At 39.8% G+C, this 20,458-nt stretch overlaps 1 protein-coding gene across 1 annotated transcript in view; it reads left to right on the top strand.

Moving 5' to 3' along the window:
* The window catches only part of LOC126281975 (sorbitol dehydrogenase-like), a 104,574-nt gene extending 84,479 nt beyond the window's left edge, over positions 1–20,095 (top strand). The window contains exons 6-8 of the mRNA XM_049981352.1: positions 371–549; positions 1,022–1,143; positions 19,530–20,095. Of these exons, the coding sequence (XP_049837309.1) occupies positions 371–549; positions 1,022–1,143; positions 19,530–19,683 (455 nt within the window). The 3' untranslated portion in view covers positions 19,684–20,095. The remainder of the gene's footprint in view (positions 1–370; positions 550–1,021; positions 1,144–19,529) is intronic.
* Positions 20,096–20,458: the final 363 nt, after the last annotated feature.

Below are 20,458 nucleotides of genomic sequence, written 5' to 3'. Positions count from 1 at the left end.
CATTCGAACTGCCATGTAATTCTAGGGATCTGATTTTGTCTCTTGCCGTGTACATATTTATGACTACTGTGGAAATATATGTTTATGTGCAGATATATGTGGGACAGTTTGTTCAGTATACCTCTACACCCATCTCGTTCCCATATAATGAAACACAACTGTCAGTATAACATATGACCAAAGAATTCATGGAATTTAGTTAAATTGATCAACCTTGCTCTTTAGTTCTCGATGAAAATTGATTTTGATTGTTTCAAAGATAGGCGTTTGACAAAAACTGGTGACAGTGATAGAACATGTTTAAGAAATGTATATTATTAAATAATTTCAAGACTTACTTTAATCCCTGAAATTACATCTTATATTTCAGATGTTGTTGCTCATCGGCTTGAGATAGCAAAGACATTTGGTGCAGACTACACACTTCAAGTCTTCCCTGGTGAAAGTGTAGTGCAACAGTCAGCTAAGATATGCTCTCTGCTGACTAAGGCTCCAGATATCACTATTGACTGTTGTGGAATAGAATCTACAGTCAGACTGGGCTTAGAGGTACAATAAATACACATTTTATTCATCATAAATATCAGACAGACATGTTTTCTGCACATGTTCCACTGAAATTAAATTTAACTTTTAAGTAATAAAATACCATGTTTGGCAGTAAATAGGAAAAGGAAACATAAACTCACTTCTCTTTCCTTTCTTAGCATGTAATTATGTTTTGACACAAAAGTTATAAAGATGTATTGGCAGTTTCAATCAAAACAAGTCAGACTTGGTCTGTATGAAATGAAAATTTCTATGTTCCACTTACTATTAAACATTTTACTTTCTTAATTTATGAACTCTATTGATTTGTTACCAAACATTTTTAATATTATTTTCACATTCTGTCCCTGACAGTGAATTCAAGAAATGTTATTTGGTTGCTGTTGATGCCAAAAATGTTTACTTTAAAACTATCAAGTAAGTTTTTAGAATTCTGAGCAGCAATAAACCTGCCTTCAATTTCTTATGACAGGCAACTTGCACTGGTGGAAAACTGGTTATTGTTGGATTGGGTGGTAGCTCCATGAAGCTTGAGCTTGGAAGAGGAATATTTCGGGAAGTTGACGTTTGTGGTGTGTTTCGTTTTTGCAATGTGTAAGTACATTAATGGACCAAGTTCAGTGTTATTTTATTAGTTTCATAATTTAAATCTGATTTAATATATTCAGTAAACTGAATTTACCTTTTGTGACTGTTGCAAATACAGACATAACAAATGAAACTGTAGAACAACAGTAGTGCAAAAATATCTTATAAATGTAAATAAAAGACACCAATTGTTTTACAGAACTGTACCTGTGTTCAACGAAATCAGAAGTATTGATGAGATTTCTTTATGTTTGATAACAACAATAAAACATTTATGAATGTAATAGGTAAAATACAAGTTCTATTAACTGTGATGGTATATTCAAATTATTGACATTTTTCTTACCTTCCTTTTCTTACAAAACTCCATGTCACTCTATATGGAGAAATAGAAAACATAATCAGATCTTTTTTTCATTTTGTCTGTGAAAAAAATCTAGGTTACAGAAAAGCTGCAGAGATGTTTATAGAGGCTATGGGGTGACTCCAAACTATAGAGAATCATGCAGATCACAACAGTTTAAAGCTACATGGAGTTACTTGCTAAATAGTCATGATGACAAGTTGTTGAGGTCCCAGTTAGAGAGAAAAAGTAGTTATTTTACACTGTTTGTGGAAATTCAGGTATTATGGGCTACCATCCATGTTTAGCCACTTTTCTTTTCTATTTGTAGATATGTCCACAACACTTTCCTCTGTCCTGTCATAGTATGTTAGATGATCATAGTTTTTGTTTGAGTGAATTGTTACAAATTTCTTAAACACCTTGTGGCAACATATACGGAGTTCTATAGTACGTAATCTTGTTTAGGGTAATAAATAAAAACTTGAATAAAGATTAACATAATCTATGGTATTAATAAAAGTTGTATGTTCAATCAGTAAAAATATTATCTTTCAAAACCTACCCTATATAATTTGTGATAGAAATTTACAGTGGCCACTGTATTTAAAGCTATTCCTATATTACGGATGAAAGCAAGGGGAAACTACAGCCGTAATTTTTCCCGAGGGCATGCAACTTTACTGTATGATTCAATGATGATGGTGTCCTCTTGGGTAAAATATTCAGGAGGTAAAATAGTCCACCATTCGGATCTCCGGACGGGGACTACTCAAGAGGACGTCGTTATCAGGAGAAAGAAAACTGGTGTTCTATGGATCAGAGCATGGAATGTCAGATCCCTTAATCAGGCAGGTAGGTTAGAAAATTTAAAAAGGGAAATGGATAGGTTAAAGTTAGATATAGTGGGAATTAGTGAAGTTTGGTGGCAGGAGGAACAACACTTTTGATCAGGTGAATACAGGGTTATAAATACAAAATCAAATAGGGGTAATGCAGGAGTAGGTTTAATAATGAATAAAAAAAATAGGAATGCGGATAAGCTGCTACAAACAGCATAGTGAATGCATTATTGTGGCCAAGACAGACACGAAGTCCACACCTACTACAGTAGTGCAAGTTTATATGCCAACTAGCTCCACAGATGACGAAGAGATTGGAAATGAATGATGAGATAAAAGAAATTATTCTGATAGTGAAGGGAGCTGAAAATTTAATAGTCATGGGTGACTGGAATTCGTCAGTAGGAAAAGGGAGAGAAGGAAACGTAGTAGGTGAATATGGATTGGGTCTAAGAAATGAAAGAGGAAGCCACTTCTGAAATTTTCCCGGCGTATTTGTTCTTCTAATAATTTCCGGGTATGCAGCCGGATCCCGTCTGTAATCAAGGAATCAGTGGAAATACGTCTTGCCGATAATCTTATAAATCGTGACAACGGCTTTCAACTGGATAAAACTTGGAATCCTGTTATTAAAATTATACATTCACAGCGGAATAGACAGCGTCATTCGATACTCAATGACTAGATGATCTTTTACTTTCACCACTGAGGGCAGCACGTACAACTCGGCTATGCCGCGCATGTCAACACGTGCGCGAGAATCGGTATAAATACCGCGACTGCACCTGGGCTCTTCAGTAGTTGTGTACTCACCTGATGATGGCCGGATGTCTCTGGGCCGAAATATCGTGGCAGAATGTCGACGGGATCCGGCTGCATACCCGGAAATTATTAGAAGAAAGAGGAAGCCGCCTGGTAGAATTTTTCACAGAGCATAACTTAATCATAGCCAACATTTGGTTCAAGAATCGTAAAACAAGATTGTATACATGGAAGAACCCTGGAGATACTAAAAGGTTTCAGATAGATTATATAATGGTAAGACAGAGATTTAGGAACCAGGTTTTAAAGTGTAAGACATTTCCAGGGGCAGATGTGAACTCTGACCACAATCTATTGGTTATGATTGTAGATTAAAACTGAAGAAATTGCAAAAAGGTGGGAATTTAAGGAGATGGAACCTGGATAAACTGACTAAACCAGAGGTTGTACAGAGTTTCAGGGAGAACATAAGGGAACAATTGACAGGAATGGGGAAAGAAATACAGAAGAAGAAGAATGGGTAGCTCTGAGGGATGAAGTAGTGAAGGCAGGAGAGGATGAAGTAGGTAAGAAGACGAGGGCTAGTAGAAATCCTTGAGTAACAGAAGAAATATTGAATTTAATTGATGAAAGGAGAAAATATAAAAATGCAGTAAATGAAGCAGGCAAAAAGGAATACAAACATCTCAAAAATGAGATCGATAGGAAGTGCAAAATGGCTAAGCAGGGATGGCTACAAGACAAATGTAAGGATGTAGAGGCTTACCTCACCAGGGGTAAGATATATACAGGCTACAGGAAAATTAAAGAGACCTTTGGAGAGAAGAGAACCACTTCTATGAATATCAAGAGCTCATATGGAAACCCAGTTCTACGCAAAGAAAGGAAAGCAGAAAGGTGGAAGGAGTATATAGAGGGTCTATACAAGGGCGATGTACTTGAAGACAATATTATGGAAACGGAAAAGGACGTAGATGAAGATGAAATGGGAGATACGATACTGCATGAAAAGTTTGACAGAGCACTGAAAGACATGAGTCAAAACAAAGCCCCGTGAGTAGACAACATTCCATTAGAACTACTGACAGTCCTGGGAGAGCCAGTCCTGACCAAACTATACCATCTGGTGCGCAAGATGTATGAGACAGGCGAAATTCCCTCAGAAGTCAAGAAGAATATAATAATTCCAATCCCAAAGAAAGCCGGTGTTGACAGATGTGAAAATTACCGAACTATCAGATTAATAAGTCACAGCTCCCAAATACTAATGCGAATTCCTTACAGACAAATGGAAAAACTGGTAGAAGCCGACCTCGGGGAGGATCAGTTTGGATTCTGTAGAAATGTTGGAACACATGAGGCAATACTGACCCTAAGACTTATTCTACAAGAAAGATTAAGGAAAGGCAAACCTACGTTTCTAGCATTTGTAGACTTAGAGAAATCTTTTGATAATGTTGACTGGAATACTCTCTTTCAAATTCTGAAGGTGGCAGGAGTAAAATACAGGGAGTGAAAGGCTATTTACAATTTGTACAAAAACCAGATGGCAGTTATAAGAGACAAGGGACATGAAAGGGAAGCAGTGGTTGGGAAGGGAGTGAGACAGGGTTGGCGCTTCTCCCCAATGTTATTCAATCTGTGTATTGAGCAAGCTGTAAAGGAAACAAAAGAAAAATTTGGAGTAGGAATTAAAATCCATGGAGAAGAAATAAAAACTTTGAGGTTCGCCGATGATATTGTAATTCTGTCAGAGACAGCAAAGGACTTGGAAGAGAAGTTGAATGGAATGGACAGTGTCTTGAAAGGAGAGTATAAGATGAACATCAACAAAAGCAAAAACAAGGATAATGAAATGTAGTCGAATTAAGTCGGGTGATGCTGAGGGAATTAGATTAGGAAATGAGACACTTAAAGTAGAAAAGGAGTTTTGCTATTTGGGGAGCAAAATAACTGACGATGGTCAAGGCAGAGAAGATATAAAATGCAGACTGGTAATAGCAAGGAAAGCATTTCTGAAGAAGAGAAATTTGTTAACATCGAGTATAGATTTAAATGTCAGGAAGTCATTTCTGAAAGTATTTGTGTGGAGTGTAGCCATGTATGGAAGTGGAACATGGACGATAAATAGTTTGGAAAAGAAGAGAATAGAGGCTTTCGAAATGTGGTGCTACTGAGGAATGTTGAAGATTAGATGGGTAGATCACATAACTAATGAGGAGGTATTGAATAAATTGGGGAAAAGAGGAGTTTGTGGCACAAGTTGACTAGAAGAAGGGGCCGGTTGGTAGGACATATTCTGAGGCATCAAGGGATCACCAATTTAATATCGGAGGGCAGCGTAGAGGGTAAAAATTGTACAGGGAGGCCAAGAGATGAATACACTAAGCAGATTCAGGAGGATGTAGGCTGCAGCAGGTACTGGGGGATGAAGAAGCTTGCACAGGATAGAGTGGCATGGAGAGCTGCATCAAACCAGTCTCAGGACTGAAGACCACAACAACAACAATTCCTATATTATACTGCTTATTAATACCTAATGCTTGTTCTAACTAGATCACAGCATCTAAACATTAATATAATACTTTAATTATCAACCAGAATAAAGTCAATCTGCAACTATGAAACTAGGTGATTATATTAGTTCTTCTCCACGCATTTGCCCTTCAATGTAATACATATTTCCCAGTAACAGATGACCTGATAGGGAGAAATATATATTGTGACTGCTCAGGAAATGTTCCACCTCAAAAACCACCTCACTGGCGCAAAAGTTGGTAGCCAGTAAGCACAACATCTATGACTCTTGTTCTGTGGAGAAAGAGCTGTGGTATTGTTGTGAGCAGAAACACCCCCCTCGACATCTTCTCAAGATATCCCATAACCTCGTCAGGAGAATTTGATAGTATGCTTATGTGATTGTTTGCACATTATGACTACAATATGTTAGCACCACACTATGGCAGTCTCAAAAGACACAGGACATTACCTTTCCCAATGATGGTTGGGTCAATCCCATTTTTGATGGAGGTGAATCCACATGTTCCCACTGTCTGCTTTACTCCTTCACGTTAAGCTCATAGTGATAAACCTAGAATTTGTCAATGGTGATTAAGTGGTTAAAGAAATCATTTGCATTGACCTGCCACAAGTGCAACACTGCTAGTGCTGCTTTGATTCAGCAGGCTTTTTTAAATGGATACAAGGAGCAGATGGTGACCTCTATTATGTCCAAATGTCATGCAAGATTTTCACTTTATTGCCTTGCTTATCACATGCAGCTCTTTGGGTACCAGGTTCTACACTCCTCTTGCCACTCCCATTTCTTCACAGAGAAATGCTCTGCTACTTCATTCGTCATCATTCAGATTTGTTTGACCACAGTGGCAGCATTAATAGCTTCCAAGCAGTGTCATATGATAACACTTTGTCAGTATTTACTGCCACCAACTCAGCATGGTTTTTTGCAGTGTTATTCCCCTTCAAATGAAGAAAAAGAATAAATGCATGATGCTCCACTTTATCAAAGTGCTGTGTTATTCTGTTTTGGCTCTTCTTAAGGCTTCTTTTGGTAATATGGTATTTCAGTGAATACCAGGATTGCAGAAATATATCTGTTAAGAAAAAAACCTTAATTACATAATTTTATTTCTTCATTGTAGTATTTAAAACTTTGTGACTATTCTTCATAAGCATTAGCAGAATTTTAGAGCATATAAAACACTAGAAATCTGGAACAATAAAGTGCAAAAGCTGTCAATAGAAACAAGAAGGTTTCTTGTATTGAAATTAAAATTTATTGCAGTGTCAACACGAATGCTTTGAAGTTATAGTTTGATCTTTAAAATTGGAGTGATTACACTAAATACCCATGCAGTACAAGAGATAATTGTTAGTTTTAGATTCCACACACCATTTGCACTATCAATCTTAGTATTGTGTAACAAGTCATTTTGCATTCATGTCACACAATCATATTTATATACTATACATAAAGATGTGTATTAGTAATTTCTACCCAAAACCTTTCACACATTATGTAAAAATAAATTATTCTACAGGATGGAAGGAGTTGTCAAGGAGAAAATGTTTCTGTTTGTTTTCAAATTTACCTTGCTGTCTGTAGATATTTTATATCATAGGGTTAGAAATCAGAAATTTTTGTGGTAGCATTTGTGCACTTCTTTTTGTGGAACACTGAATGTAATGGCAAGAAATCAAATTCTTACACTGTTCATGTTTCAACCCGGATTTTCCATTGTTCAGTTGTTTTGTTTAGTTATCTGCATATCCTATGGATAATAAATGGATATCTTGCCTTAATGTGCTCCACATATAATTGGAGTGCCAAGAAAGCCTAAGATGTGATGGCATGCCAAGTAGCTTCTGTCATACTCTACACAGTGGTTTTGAGTATTTATATTTTGAAGAATAAGTAGTCTTGCAATCATAGTATGACTTCAGGGGTCCGATGTGGACACTTACTACAATGTATTGGTTATGATCTGCAGATTGAAACTGAAAGACATGCAAAAAGGTATGAAGAAGATGGGGTCTGAATAAGTTGAAGGAACCAGAAATTGTTGAGAGTTTCAGAGCAAGCATTTGGTAAGGATAAACTGAAATGGGAGAAATAATTACAATAGAAAATGATTATATAGTTTAGACAGGTGAGATAGTGAAGGCAGAAGAAAATTTCATAGGTCAAAAGGTAAGGGCTAGTAGAAATCACTGGATACCACAGGAGATACTGAATGTAATTTTAGAAAGGAGAAAATATAAAAATGAAGCAGCCAAAAGGGAATACAAGCATCAGAAAATGAGATTTGGCAGAAAGTGCAAAATTGCTAAGCAGGAATGTCTAGAAGGTCAGTGCAAGGCTGTAGAAGCATGCATAACTAGGGAAAAGATAGATTGTGCCTATAGGAAAATTAAAGAGACCATTGGAAAAAAGAGAAGCAACTGGATGAATATCAAAAACTCAAATGGCAAGCCTGCACTAAGCAAAGAAGGGAAACCTGAAAGTTGGAAGTCATATGTAGAACGTCTATACAAGGCAAACAGACTTGAGGGCAATGTTATAGAAAGAATAGAAAAAGTAAGAAAAATGAAACAAGAGATATGATACTGTTAAAAGAATTTGACAGAGCACTGAAAGACCTAAGTAGAAACAAGGCCTCTGGAATAGATGACATTTCCTCAAAATTATTGAGATCTTTGGGATCCTGTGCCATTACAAAAATATTCCACCTCATATGCAAGAGATAGGTAGTAAGTGAAATTCCCTCAGACTTGAGGAAGAATGTAATAATTACAATTCCAAAGAAGACAGGAACTGACAAATGTGAATACTACCAAATCATAAGTTTAATAAAACATGATTGCAAAATATTGGCATGAATTATTTACAGAAGGATGGAAAATCTGGTAGAAGCAAACCTGAGGAAGATCATTTTGGGTTTCAAAGAAGTTTAGGAACACATGAGGAAATACTGACTCTAGACTTGGGCTACATGATTGGTTGAAGAAACACTAACATACATTTACAGCATTTATAGATTTAAAGAAATCTTTTGAAAATGTTGACTGGACTATGCTATTCTGAAAGTAACAGGAATAAAATACAGGGAGAAAATGGGAACTATACTGCAATTATAAGGGCATGAAAAGGTAGTTGAGAAGAGAGTGAGACACCGTTGTAGCCTATCCCCAATGGTATTCAGTCTGTACACTGAGCAAGCAGTAATGGAAACCAAGGAGAAATCTGGAAAGGGAATTATACTTCAGGAAGAAGAAATAAAATCTTTGATGCTTCCAGATGACACCATAATTCTGTTAGAGATAGCAAAGTATTTGAATGAACACTTGAACAGAACAGATTGTGACTTGCAAAGAGTTTAACAAAATTAAAACAAGGGCAATGGAGTGTTATTAAATCAAATTGGCAATACTGATGGAATTACATTAGGAAATGAGACAATAACAGTAATAGTTGAGGTTTGCCATTTTGGCAGTAAAATACCTGATGGTGGCCAAAATTGTGAGGATATAAAATACATACTTGTAACAGCAAGAAAAGCATTTCTATAAAGAAGAATCTGTTAACACTGAATATAAATTAGGGTGCCTGGAAGTATTTTCTGAAGGTATTTGTCTTGAGTGTAGCTTTTTATGCAAGTGAAACATGGACAAAATGCAGTTCAGACAAGAAGAAAAGAAAAGTTTTGGAAATGTGTGCTATAAAAGAATGCTGAACATTAAATGGATAGATAAAATAAACAAACAGCAGTACTTCAAAATTAGTTGAGTCCATGCCATGTCATGTTGCAGTATTTCTGTGTGCTTGTGGGGGCCCTACACAATATTAGGCAGATGTACCAGTTTCTTTGGCTCTTCAATGCACATGCAATCTCATTTACAGATGAACCACACTTTCCAAAAATTCTCCTATTCACCTTCCCTACTACAGTCCTCACGTGTCATTCCATTTCATATCACTTTGCAACATCATGCCCAAGTATTTAAATGACATGACTGTGTCCAGCAGAACACTAATAATGCTGTATCTGAACATTAAGGGTTTGTTTTTCCTACACATCTGCATTAACTGACATTTTTCTATGTATAGATCCAGCTACCACTATTGCACCAACTAGAAATTTTGTCTAAGTCATCTAGTATCATCCTACTGTCAATCACCTTCAACTCCCTCCTGTACACCACAGAATCATCAGCAAACAGCTGCAAACTGCTGCCAATTCTGTCCACCAGATCATTTATGTAAAATCAAACAGTGGAAAATCCAAGATGTGATAATGACAATATTATGAAAAGGACAGATTGCTACACACATATAGTGGAGATGTTGAGTCACAGACAGACAAAACAAAAGAGTACTAAACATGTAAGCTTTTGGTCAGAAGATCTTCCTCTGCAATAGATAACATGCACAAAAACATTCAAGAAAATGTGGCTCACACACACATGACCATTGTCTCTGGCTACCAAGGCCAGACTCTGGTAGCCAGAGACAGTGATCATGTGTGTGTGAGCTGCACCTGCATGAATTGTGTGTGTATGTTGCTATTTCAGAGGAAGGCCTTCTGGTCAATCTGGTCAACAGCTTATGTCTTTAATAGTCTATTTGCTGTGTCTGTCTGTGACTCAACATCTCCGTTATATGGTGAGTAGCAATCTATCCTTTTCATAATATCGTCATTAGATCATTTATGTACACTTCTGGAAATGGAAAAAAGAACACATTGACACCGGTGTGTCAGACCCACCATACTTGCTCCGGACACTGCGAGAGGGCTGTACAAGCAATGATCACACGCACGGCACAGCGGACACACCAGGAACCGCGGTGTTGGCCGTCGAATGGCGCTAGCTGCGCAGCATTTGTGCACCGCCGCCGTCAGTGTCAGCCAGTTTGCCGTGGCATACGGAGCTCCATCGCAGTGTTTAACACTGGTAGCATGCCGCGACAGCGTGGTCGTGAACCGTATGTGCAGTTGACAGACTTTGAGCGAGGGCGTATAGTGGGCATGCGGGAGGCCGGGTGGACGTACCACCGAATTGCTCAACACGTGGGGCGTCAGGTCTCCACAGTACATCGATGTTGTCGCCAGTGGTCGGCGGAAGGTGCACGTGCCCGTCGACCTGGGACCGGACCGCAGTGACGCACGGATGCACGCCAAGACCGTAGGATCCTACGCAGTGCCGTAGGGGACCGCACTGCCACTTCCCAGCAAATTAGGGACACTGTTGCTCCTGGGGTATCGGTGAGGACCATTCGCAACTGTCTCCATGAAGCTGGGCTATGGTCCCGCACACAGTTAGGCCGTCTTCCGCTCACGCCCCAACATCGTGCAGCCCGCTTCCAGTGGTGTCGTGACAGGCGTGAATGGAGGGACGAATGGAGATGTGTCGTCTTCAGCGATGAGAGTCGCTTCTGATTTGGTGCCAATGATGGTCGTATGCGTGTTTGGCGCCGTGCAGGTGAGCGCCACAATCAGGACTGCATACGACCGAGGCACACAGGGCCAACACCCGGCATCATGGTGTGGGGAGTAATCTCCTACACTGGCTGTACACCTCTGGTGATCATCAAGGGGACACTGAATAGTGCATGGTGCATCCAAACCGTCATCGAACCCATCGTTCTACCATTCCTAGACCAGCAAGGGAACTTGCTGTTCCAACAGGACAATGCACGTCCGCATGTATCCCATGTCACCCAACGTGCTCTAGAAGGTGTAAGTCAACTACCCTGGCCAGCACGATCTCCGGATCTGTCCCCCATTGAGCATGTTTGAGACTGGATGAAGCGTCGTCTCACGCGGTCTGCACGTCCAGCACGAACGCTGGTCCAACTGAGGCGCCAGGTGGAAATGGCATGGCAAGCCGTTCCACAGGACTACATGCAGCATCTCTACGATCGTCTCCATGGGAGAATAGCAGCCTGCATTGCTGCGAAAGATGGATATACACTGTACTAGTGCCGACATTGTGCATGCTCTGTCGCCTGTGTCTATGTGCCTATGGTTCTGTCAGTGTGATCATGTGATGTATCTGACCCCAGGAATGTGTCAATAAAGTTTCCCCTTCCTGGGACAATGAATTCACGGTGTTCTTATTTCAGTTTCCAGGAGTGTATATGGGGAATAATAGCAGTCTTATCACATTTACCTGGGGCACTCCTGATAATTCCCTTGTTTCTGATGAACATGCACAATCAAAGACAACATTTTGGGTTCTACTACTTAAGAAGTTTTTAAGCCATTCACATATCTAGAAAGATATTCCTTATGCTTGTACCTTCGTTAGCAATGTGCAGAGGTGTATTGTCTCAAAAGGCAATGCGTTTTGTATTATCTCGAAATAGGGAAGTGAGTGTTACTGAAATGATACAGGATTTGAGATGGACATCATTAAAACAAAGGCACTTTTTGTCGCAGTGGAATCTTCTCACGAAATTTCAATCACTAACTTTCTCCTCTGAATGCAAAAATATTTGGTTGACACTGACCTACATAGGGAGAAATGATCAACATAATAAAATAAAGGAAATCAGAGCCCACATAGAAAGATACAGATGTTTGTTCTTTGCGTGCTTTATATGAGATTCCAATAATAGGGAATTGTGAAAGGTTGTCCGATGAACCCTACTCCAGGCACTTAAATGTGATTTTCTGAGTGTCTATGTAGAGGTGGCTGTAGAAATGCTTAATTTCATCTTCCTCCTAAGCAGTTAATTCATCCAAACACATAATCATTGTTGCTTCATTATTAGATACATTATATACGCAGAAATTAAATGTCCATGGCTGGTGTTTGCAGAATGTGATTCCTGCAGTCAAGTGGGGCATAGGTAGATACTGTTGCATGTCAAAAGTAATAACCATAACAGAATTGTATATTTTGTAGTGTCCAATTTGAGATTTTCATTGACAGTGCTAGCTTTCTCAGATGAAATTTGCATCTTTAGGTAATCACAAACTTGACAGGTGTCAATACATGGTGTTGCACAGGCAATATTGAAAAACTAATAAAGTTTTTTATGATAAATTCCAAGGCTAAAGGTTTCCTTATTGCTGTCTTTGCACTTATCTTGATAAAGATTGTACTAATTGTTAATTATTTGGATTTGCACACTAATATGTCATGTTAGGATTCTTTTTCCTGGAGTAGTGACTTGACTGCATAGAAAAACTATTTATATGAGACCATACAAATTCCTGATCCTCCTCAATGCATTTATTTGGGCAAATGTTTTAACCCCTGCTTATCCATGTTAGATAAAACATGAAAACTAATAGGAAAAAGATAACTGGCTACTCACTGTAAACATGACACACTGAGTTGCAGAAAAGCACAACAAAAAAATTGTTACACATTTAGCTTTTGGCCAAAGCCTTCAAATGGCTCTGAGCACTATGGGACTCAACTGCTGTGGTCATTAGTCCCGTAGAACTTAGAACTACTTAAACTTAACTAACCTAAGGACATCACACACATCCATGCCCGAGGCAGGATTCGAACCTGCGACCGTAGCAGTCGCACGGTTCCGGACTGCGCGCCTAGAACCGTGAGACTACTGTGGCTGGCGCCAAAGCCTTCATCAGAAAAAAAACACACAGAATGAGATTTACACTCTGCAGTGGAGTGTGCACTGATATGAAACTTCTAGGCAGATTAAAACTGGCAAAAGGCAAAGGTCCCGAGTTTGAGTCTCAGTCCAGCACACAGTTTTAATCTACCAGGAAGGTTCAAAACAAACACACATTCATACAAGCAAGTACACCTCATGCACACATGACTGCCATCTCCAGCAGCTCTTCTTTTCTGAAGAAGGATTTGGCCAAAAGCTAAACATGTAACAGTATTTTCATTGTTACTATCTGCAGCTGAATGTGTCATCTTTACAGTGGATAGCAAACTATCCTTTTCCTAATGTTATTGATATTCCAATATGGATTCCATTGTTTCATTAAAACATTTAGCTTTTAGTGCCATGTTACAAATGAATCCAGGCCTGTAGTCATAGACATAATACAATGATGAAAATATTATTTTCATGGAGGCTGAATGAAGCTGTAGGAGAGGCAAAGACATGGAATTTTATCCCAGCTCTTCAACATACAAATTCTAATACTGATGAACAAAAATTTGTATTCTACTTAATAAGGTATCTCTTGTTGTAATGGATTTTCTATTCATCTCAAAAAACAGTAACTGAAATCTGAAGTGAATTAGGAGCAGAACAATTTTAGGATACACATTGCCTCTATAATTTATCCCAGACTATGAGCCTGCATAAATCTACCATTGAGAATGTAAGTCTAGTAACTCACCTCAGGAGTTCCAAGTGTTTCCTTTTGTTGAACCACATGAGATAGGAGTCCATTGCTTATATCAAAGATTGTTATGAAAGGCTTCTTATAAATCTGAATGTCTACTTAACTTACAGTAACCTTGTAAATAATGGTTGTCTGTTGCCTACTCCTCTCTGAATCATCATTGTACCTTGTCTTGACAAGATTCATATTTACAAAGCCAGGTATATAAGAATTTTTAAGTTTGTGCTTACTTAGATTCCACAAATCAAGAAAGAGCTTCTTCCTTGTGTCTGCAGGTGCAATATCAAAGCATCTTCTTGCACAAATACAATCCGTACCTTGTGATTTTATCCTTTTCACTATGCCTTTATAATTCCTGTATTCTTTACCCCTGGTTTGTTTCTTCTTCTCAGCTTCTTTGCACCAATTCTGTAGATTACACTTCCACTTTTGATGATTTCCACAATGTGACCAATGTTTTCCATTTCTACACCCATTTCAGTTACTATTTGTGTTCTGAACTGAACACTTAAAATACTCTAAATTTGGTTCACAAATTTATTTAATTAAATATTGTACAAACCTTACATTTCTTGTTTACCTGAGTCTGAGGTAGGATGGCTACATGAGTAGATGATCTGTTGTAAGAATAGCTCTCATCTGTGTTGCTCAGAGAAGCTGGTGGTGGATGGAAAGATCCTGATGGCTGGGGTTGTGAAGCAGCCATTGAAATTTAGCATATTATGTTCTGCTGCATGTTGTGCTACCAGGCAGTCAACTTTTTACTTGATAATAGTTTGTTAGTGGTCATTCATATTGATGGGCAGTTGGTTGGAAGTCATACCAACATAAAAGGTTGTGGAGCATCTGCAGCAGAGTTGGTATATAACACATAGCTGCCTCCACAGGTGGTCCGGCTTCTGATGGAGTAGGATAGGCCAGGGACAGGCCTGGAGTAGCAGGCGCTGGGTAGGTGGATTCAACAGGTCTTGCACCTTAGTATGCCACAGAGTGTTTTCTGTTGGTATGACTATCAACCAGCTGTCCACAAGGACAAATGGCCACTGCCAAACTTATGTCACGAATAAAGTCGACCCCCTAGTGGCACAACATGCTGTTTCACTGATTGCTTCTCACTCCAAGCCATCTGGATCCTTCCTTCCACCACCATTTTTTTAAACTACATAGATAGAGGTTATCCTTCCAAGACATCTTCCACTCCTGTAGTTGTCCTGGCCTCAGTCTCTGGTAAGCCACTGTTCCCACACCCTGTACCTAACAGTTCCCCTTTCCTCCATCCTCCCAGTTCATATTCCCACATAGGCTTCAGCATGTGCCACTTCCCAATAGCCACTACAACTATACCTGCCACCCCTTACTCCCACTTTCCAAGCTGCAAAATTGGCCAGCCTGTGAGTCACCAACCATCCATCCTCAGACACTCTCCTTACTTCCCACTTCCCTCTCCCCCCACCCACCAAACCAAATGCCATCCCCACAACAACCAGTCAACCTGCTGCAAATGGTATTGGTATTGTCAGTCTAGCTGCTGGAAGCATGCATATGAGTGCATGTGCAAGTGTCTGTATGTTTATGTTCTCTAGCTCATGAAAGGATAACTATGACAGTTAGCAAGTTTTCCATCTCTTGTGTGTGCCCATTGACAAATCAACACTTCAGCTTTTTTGTGAAGTGTCTCCTTTAATCATAAAGTGTTTACATTCCACTACAACTTTCCAATAGCACTTGTACTGTCTAGTGACTCTCTTCCTTCCAAACCTCATGTTGTCACCCCTTTGTTACCATCTGTGATCCATGTCCTGTCTGTCTCTCCTCTATTATTTGTCCACATCTAGTCGTATGAGCTCCCACCCATCTTTGTTATGTGACCACGTGGTCACATGTGACTTTTGTGAGTACCTTCAGCACCAGTCATGGCAACCATGACTGTGCCACACACTGTTCTAAGCAACAACTGGATCACAGTTATAAAACCTTCCAATAACCAACCACTACATTTAACCTCCGAATCCACCATCCCTTCTCACACACTCCTCCTCTCAGAACTTTATGCGTTTTGGTCCCTGCACAATTTCCTCCTCCTTTCTCTCAACAAACTCATGCTAATTATCCTGTTCTCACTATAACCTTCTAATGCTTCCATTTGCCCATTTCCTGCATCATTTTGCATTTCCTAACATCATCCCTACCCCAAAAGACATCTGCTCCACCTTTCTGTGCCAGTGCATAAAAGCAGAAAAGTACTTCCTTTCCTGGCTAAAACCCAGTCTTACATCCTGTTCCTTAAATGCTCTCTAAACAATGTAATCTCTCACTGCCAACCACCCCCCCCCCACCCCCCCACCCCCCCCCACCCATCCTCCCACAATGATCTAATCACAGAAACCCCATCTCTGAATCCCACTCCTCATTTCACAAGCAACAACCTTCACCTTTCCAGATTCTGGAAGTCCCTATCCCTTACAATCCTGATACTACCAAAGAAAACCTCTCCATGGCACAGACATCCCTGAACCATCTCTAGTCCATCTACAACGAACTGTTACTGTGCAGTCCTCATTAAATACACAACATCTCTGAAATAGAAACCCTTGTGGATCAACACCTGGAGGAGTATTCCAGACACCACCTCCATTAACTGCTCAACTGGCTGAAAACCTACTCCTGCCTTGGGGCAGCACTATCCAATGTCCATTCTTCTCAAACTGAAATCCCTTGTCTACACTCATAGCACTCAGAACCTGTGTAGCTGCCCTCTTCAATTTGCCACTTCCTTTGAAACTGTCTCCCAGCACCCCCACAAAAACCATAACTCAAGCAAGCTCAAAACATTGTTGTTAACCTCTCCATGAAAAACCTCAGTCCCACAGAATTTCGATCCTACCTGAAGGCCTAACATTCAGGTCTAATTTAACCACGCTGGACTTGTCATAGGCCTAATCTCCTTTTCCTAATCGCTACAGTGAAAACACTTCTTTGCCACCAATCCCTCCAACAAAAGCTAACCCAATCCCAACATTAAACCTTGCTCTCCCAGTTTATACCACAATCCAATAATGACTCCTGCACCTCCCCCTCCCACCTAACCACTTTGTAATCAGTTTTCAGGAGCTCAGTACCTCCAATTGGCCTTACAGTCCTCCCCAAGATTGCTTACTCAGAATGCTAACCTTTCAGCAAATGGAATGGCAGCCATACACAATCTGAAAACAGATCAAGACCTAATCATCTTCCCTGCAGACAAAGTATCCACCACTGTTATGAGTTACAGTGACTACCTGATGGAAGGTCTCTGCGAACTGTCTGATTCCTCCACCTACAAGCTCTGCTGGAGTGATCCCATCATGGAATCAAACATAACCTCCAAATCCTACAGAAAACTATAGGCTCTTCCCAGAACATCTCACCTGAATCCATCTCTCTTCTCTTCCCAGCAACACTTTGCACATGCACCTTCTATATGCTCCCCAAAATCTGCAAAGCAAACAATCCTGAATGCCCCTTTGTAGCTGTATAATGTGCCCCCACTGAAAGAATTTACACTCCTGTTGAAGAACACTTCCAACCAATTGCCTGAAACCTAGCCTCCCACATCAGACATACTAACCACTTCCTTCACTGACTTTCCACCATTCTCACACCTTTACCTCCCATATCTTTACGTGAATCTGCTGATGCCACCACCCTATACACCAACATCCCTCATGCCCATACTCTTGTCATTGTCGAACACTACCTCTCCCAACACCTTTCAGACTCCAAACCAACTATTTCATTCCTTATACACCTTACCAACTATATCCTGCCCCACAACTACTTTTCCTTTGAAGGGAAGGTTTACAAATAAATTTGCAGCACAACCATGGACACCTCACCTGCATTACTGCCTCATATACCAATCTGCTTTAGGCCATCCAGAGGATACCTTCCTAACCTCCCAAAACTTCCAACACCTAGTCTGTTCAGGTTCATTAATGGTATCTTCATGATCTAGACTCAGGGCCAAGACATCCTATCCACATTCCTTCACAACCTCAACAACGTTTCTCCAATCTGCATCACCTGGTCATCCACTACCCAATGTGCCACCTTCCTAGATGTTGATGTCCACCTTGCCAATGGCTCCATTCACAACTCTGTCCACATTAAACCCACTAACCACCAACAGTAGCTGAATTTTGACAGCTGCCATCCCTCTCACACACAAAAGAACCCCTCTCCTGTAGCCTATCCATTTGTGGACAACATATCTACAGTGATGACAAATCCCTTGTCCAGTATGTTGAAGGCCTCATAAAGGCCTACACAGACAGGTAATACAAAGTCCTAGCTCACAAACAGATTTCCCATGCCATAACCTCCAAGAATTAACTACAAACAGCGCTCCCTCATCACCCAATATCACCCAGGACTGGAATAACTGAACCATCAGTGGTGTTCTGTTGCCCACCAAACCTACACACATCCTAGTCCATACCCATGCCACACCCACTCCAACTCCTTGCCACAGATATCATATCAACTGTGGCAGACCAAGGTGCATGATCTGCCCATCCACCCACCCAGCACCACCTACTCCAGTGCTGTCATAGGCTCCTCATACACCATCAGAGACTGGGCCACTTGTGAAAGCAGCCATGTCATATACCAACTCTTCCGCAAACACTACACAGCCTTTCATCTTGGTGTGAAAGCCAACCAGCTTTCCACTAAAATGAATGGCCACTGCCTCACTCTTGTCAAAACAAAGTTGACCACCCAGTGGCACAGTGTATAACGGAGCACAACATGCTCAATTTCAGTAGTTGCTTTGCAAGCAAAGCCATCTGGACCCTTCCCTCCAACACCATCTTTTCTAAACTATGCAGAGTGCACTATGCATACAACACATTCTCTGCTCCTGTAATTGTCCTGGCCTCAATCTCAGGTAACCCACTATCCCTGTTCCTCCCACCCAATAGTCTCCTCTTCCTCCATTCTGTTACTCCCTCCCAATTCACATCCACATGTAGCATTCAGCATGTGCAGCTTACCTTCAGCTACTACAACTATACCTGCTAACCCTCACTCTTGCAGTCCTAGCTGGCAAACCAGACTCTATCTGAGCTACCCCCCAGTCCCTCTCCTTACCTCCAACATCCCTCTCCCTCTAACCACCCCATGTGACCCTACCCCCACCACAGCCAGACCACCTGCCGCAAATAGCAATGACCCTGTCAGTCTAGCTGGCATCATGTACAGATATAGTTATGTGTATGCATATGTGTGTGTTTATATACTCTAACTCGTTAAAGGATAACTCTGGAAGCTAGCAAGTTTTTCTTCTTTTGTGTATTCCTATCAATAACTCAAGGCTTCTGCTTTTTGGTGAGTGGTCTCCTTTATTTCTAAACTATTTACAAACTTTGTATATTGTAATATGCTGTATAAAATTTTTACATTGCTAGGCATATGTTTTGAAGAGACAGGAGTCTTGAATTTATCTAAAGTTCTCATGGTAACTTATAATCAGAATGTGTTTCTAAAATGACTTGTTGCGTAGTGCTAATGGTTGAGTGGGACTAATATTCAATTTTGTTGCAGGTATCCTGCGTCTCTGGCTTTAGTTGCTTCTCAGAAGATAAACGTTAAGGCACTGATTACTCATAACTTCCATTTAAAGGACACAATTAAAGCATTTCAGACTGCTATATCTGGAGATGGCAATCCAATTAAAATCATGATTCACTGTAATTAATATCTTACTCAGTTTGAAACTAATCTGTTACTGCCATTATATTACATTAATCCCCTAACACCAGGCACTGCACATTTGCGTCACAAAAATGAGATTCTAATAAACGGAAGGGCAACTGTTTCTGAGCACCAGTGCTGATAGGTGTAGATTCTATATGCAACTACCAACACTTCTGATGTGTGCTGCCACCTCCTGAATGTTTTGGGTACTTCTAGAGTGATGTAATATTTTGTTGTTTTCCTTCCATGATGAAATTTATTCTGGTATGAAGGCATTAGAACAGTTGCTGTATTATAATAATCCTTTATTAAACCAGTAATTTGTTGTATTCACTACTTTAAGTTAATTGAACAGTCTCTGTAAAGAATTAATAAAGATTAAATAAATAAATAAATCATACAAATAAAATATTTGTGAGACATTTTATTTTCCTATTATGTCCACAGTTTTTATCGTGAAGATGACACCTATGTAAAGTACAGCAAACAGTAGATATCACAAACTATATATTTACTAAAACTGTCAATGATATCCTTCAGTTATAGATCACACTGTTGTCAGTGCTCAGATGCCGTGTTGTTAAGTATTTGATGGCATATTTCTGCTGATTTGTTAATGTTTTTCCTTACATTCAGTTGTACTTTTCCTGATCTTGGAATTGTCTACTTCTCTCATTATCAATTCCCCTTATCCCATTTTTTTAAAAATATTGTCCATTTTCTATGTGAATATTAATTTCCTTTTTATCTTGACCTGTTCTGACTTTCTTGATTTG

The sequence above is a fragment of the Schistocerca gregaria genome, chromosome 7, assembly GCF_023897955.1.
Source record: "Schistocerca gregaria isolate iqSchGreg1 chromosome 7, iqSchGreg1.2, whole genome shotgun sequence".
Lineage (NCBI taxonomy): Eukaryota > Metazoa > Arthropoda > Insecta > Orthoptera > Acrididae > Schistocerca > Schistocerca gregaria.
Note: the sequence above shows the minus strand (reverse complement) of the source record. Positions and strands in the feature narration are given on the sequence as shown.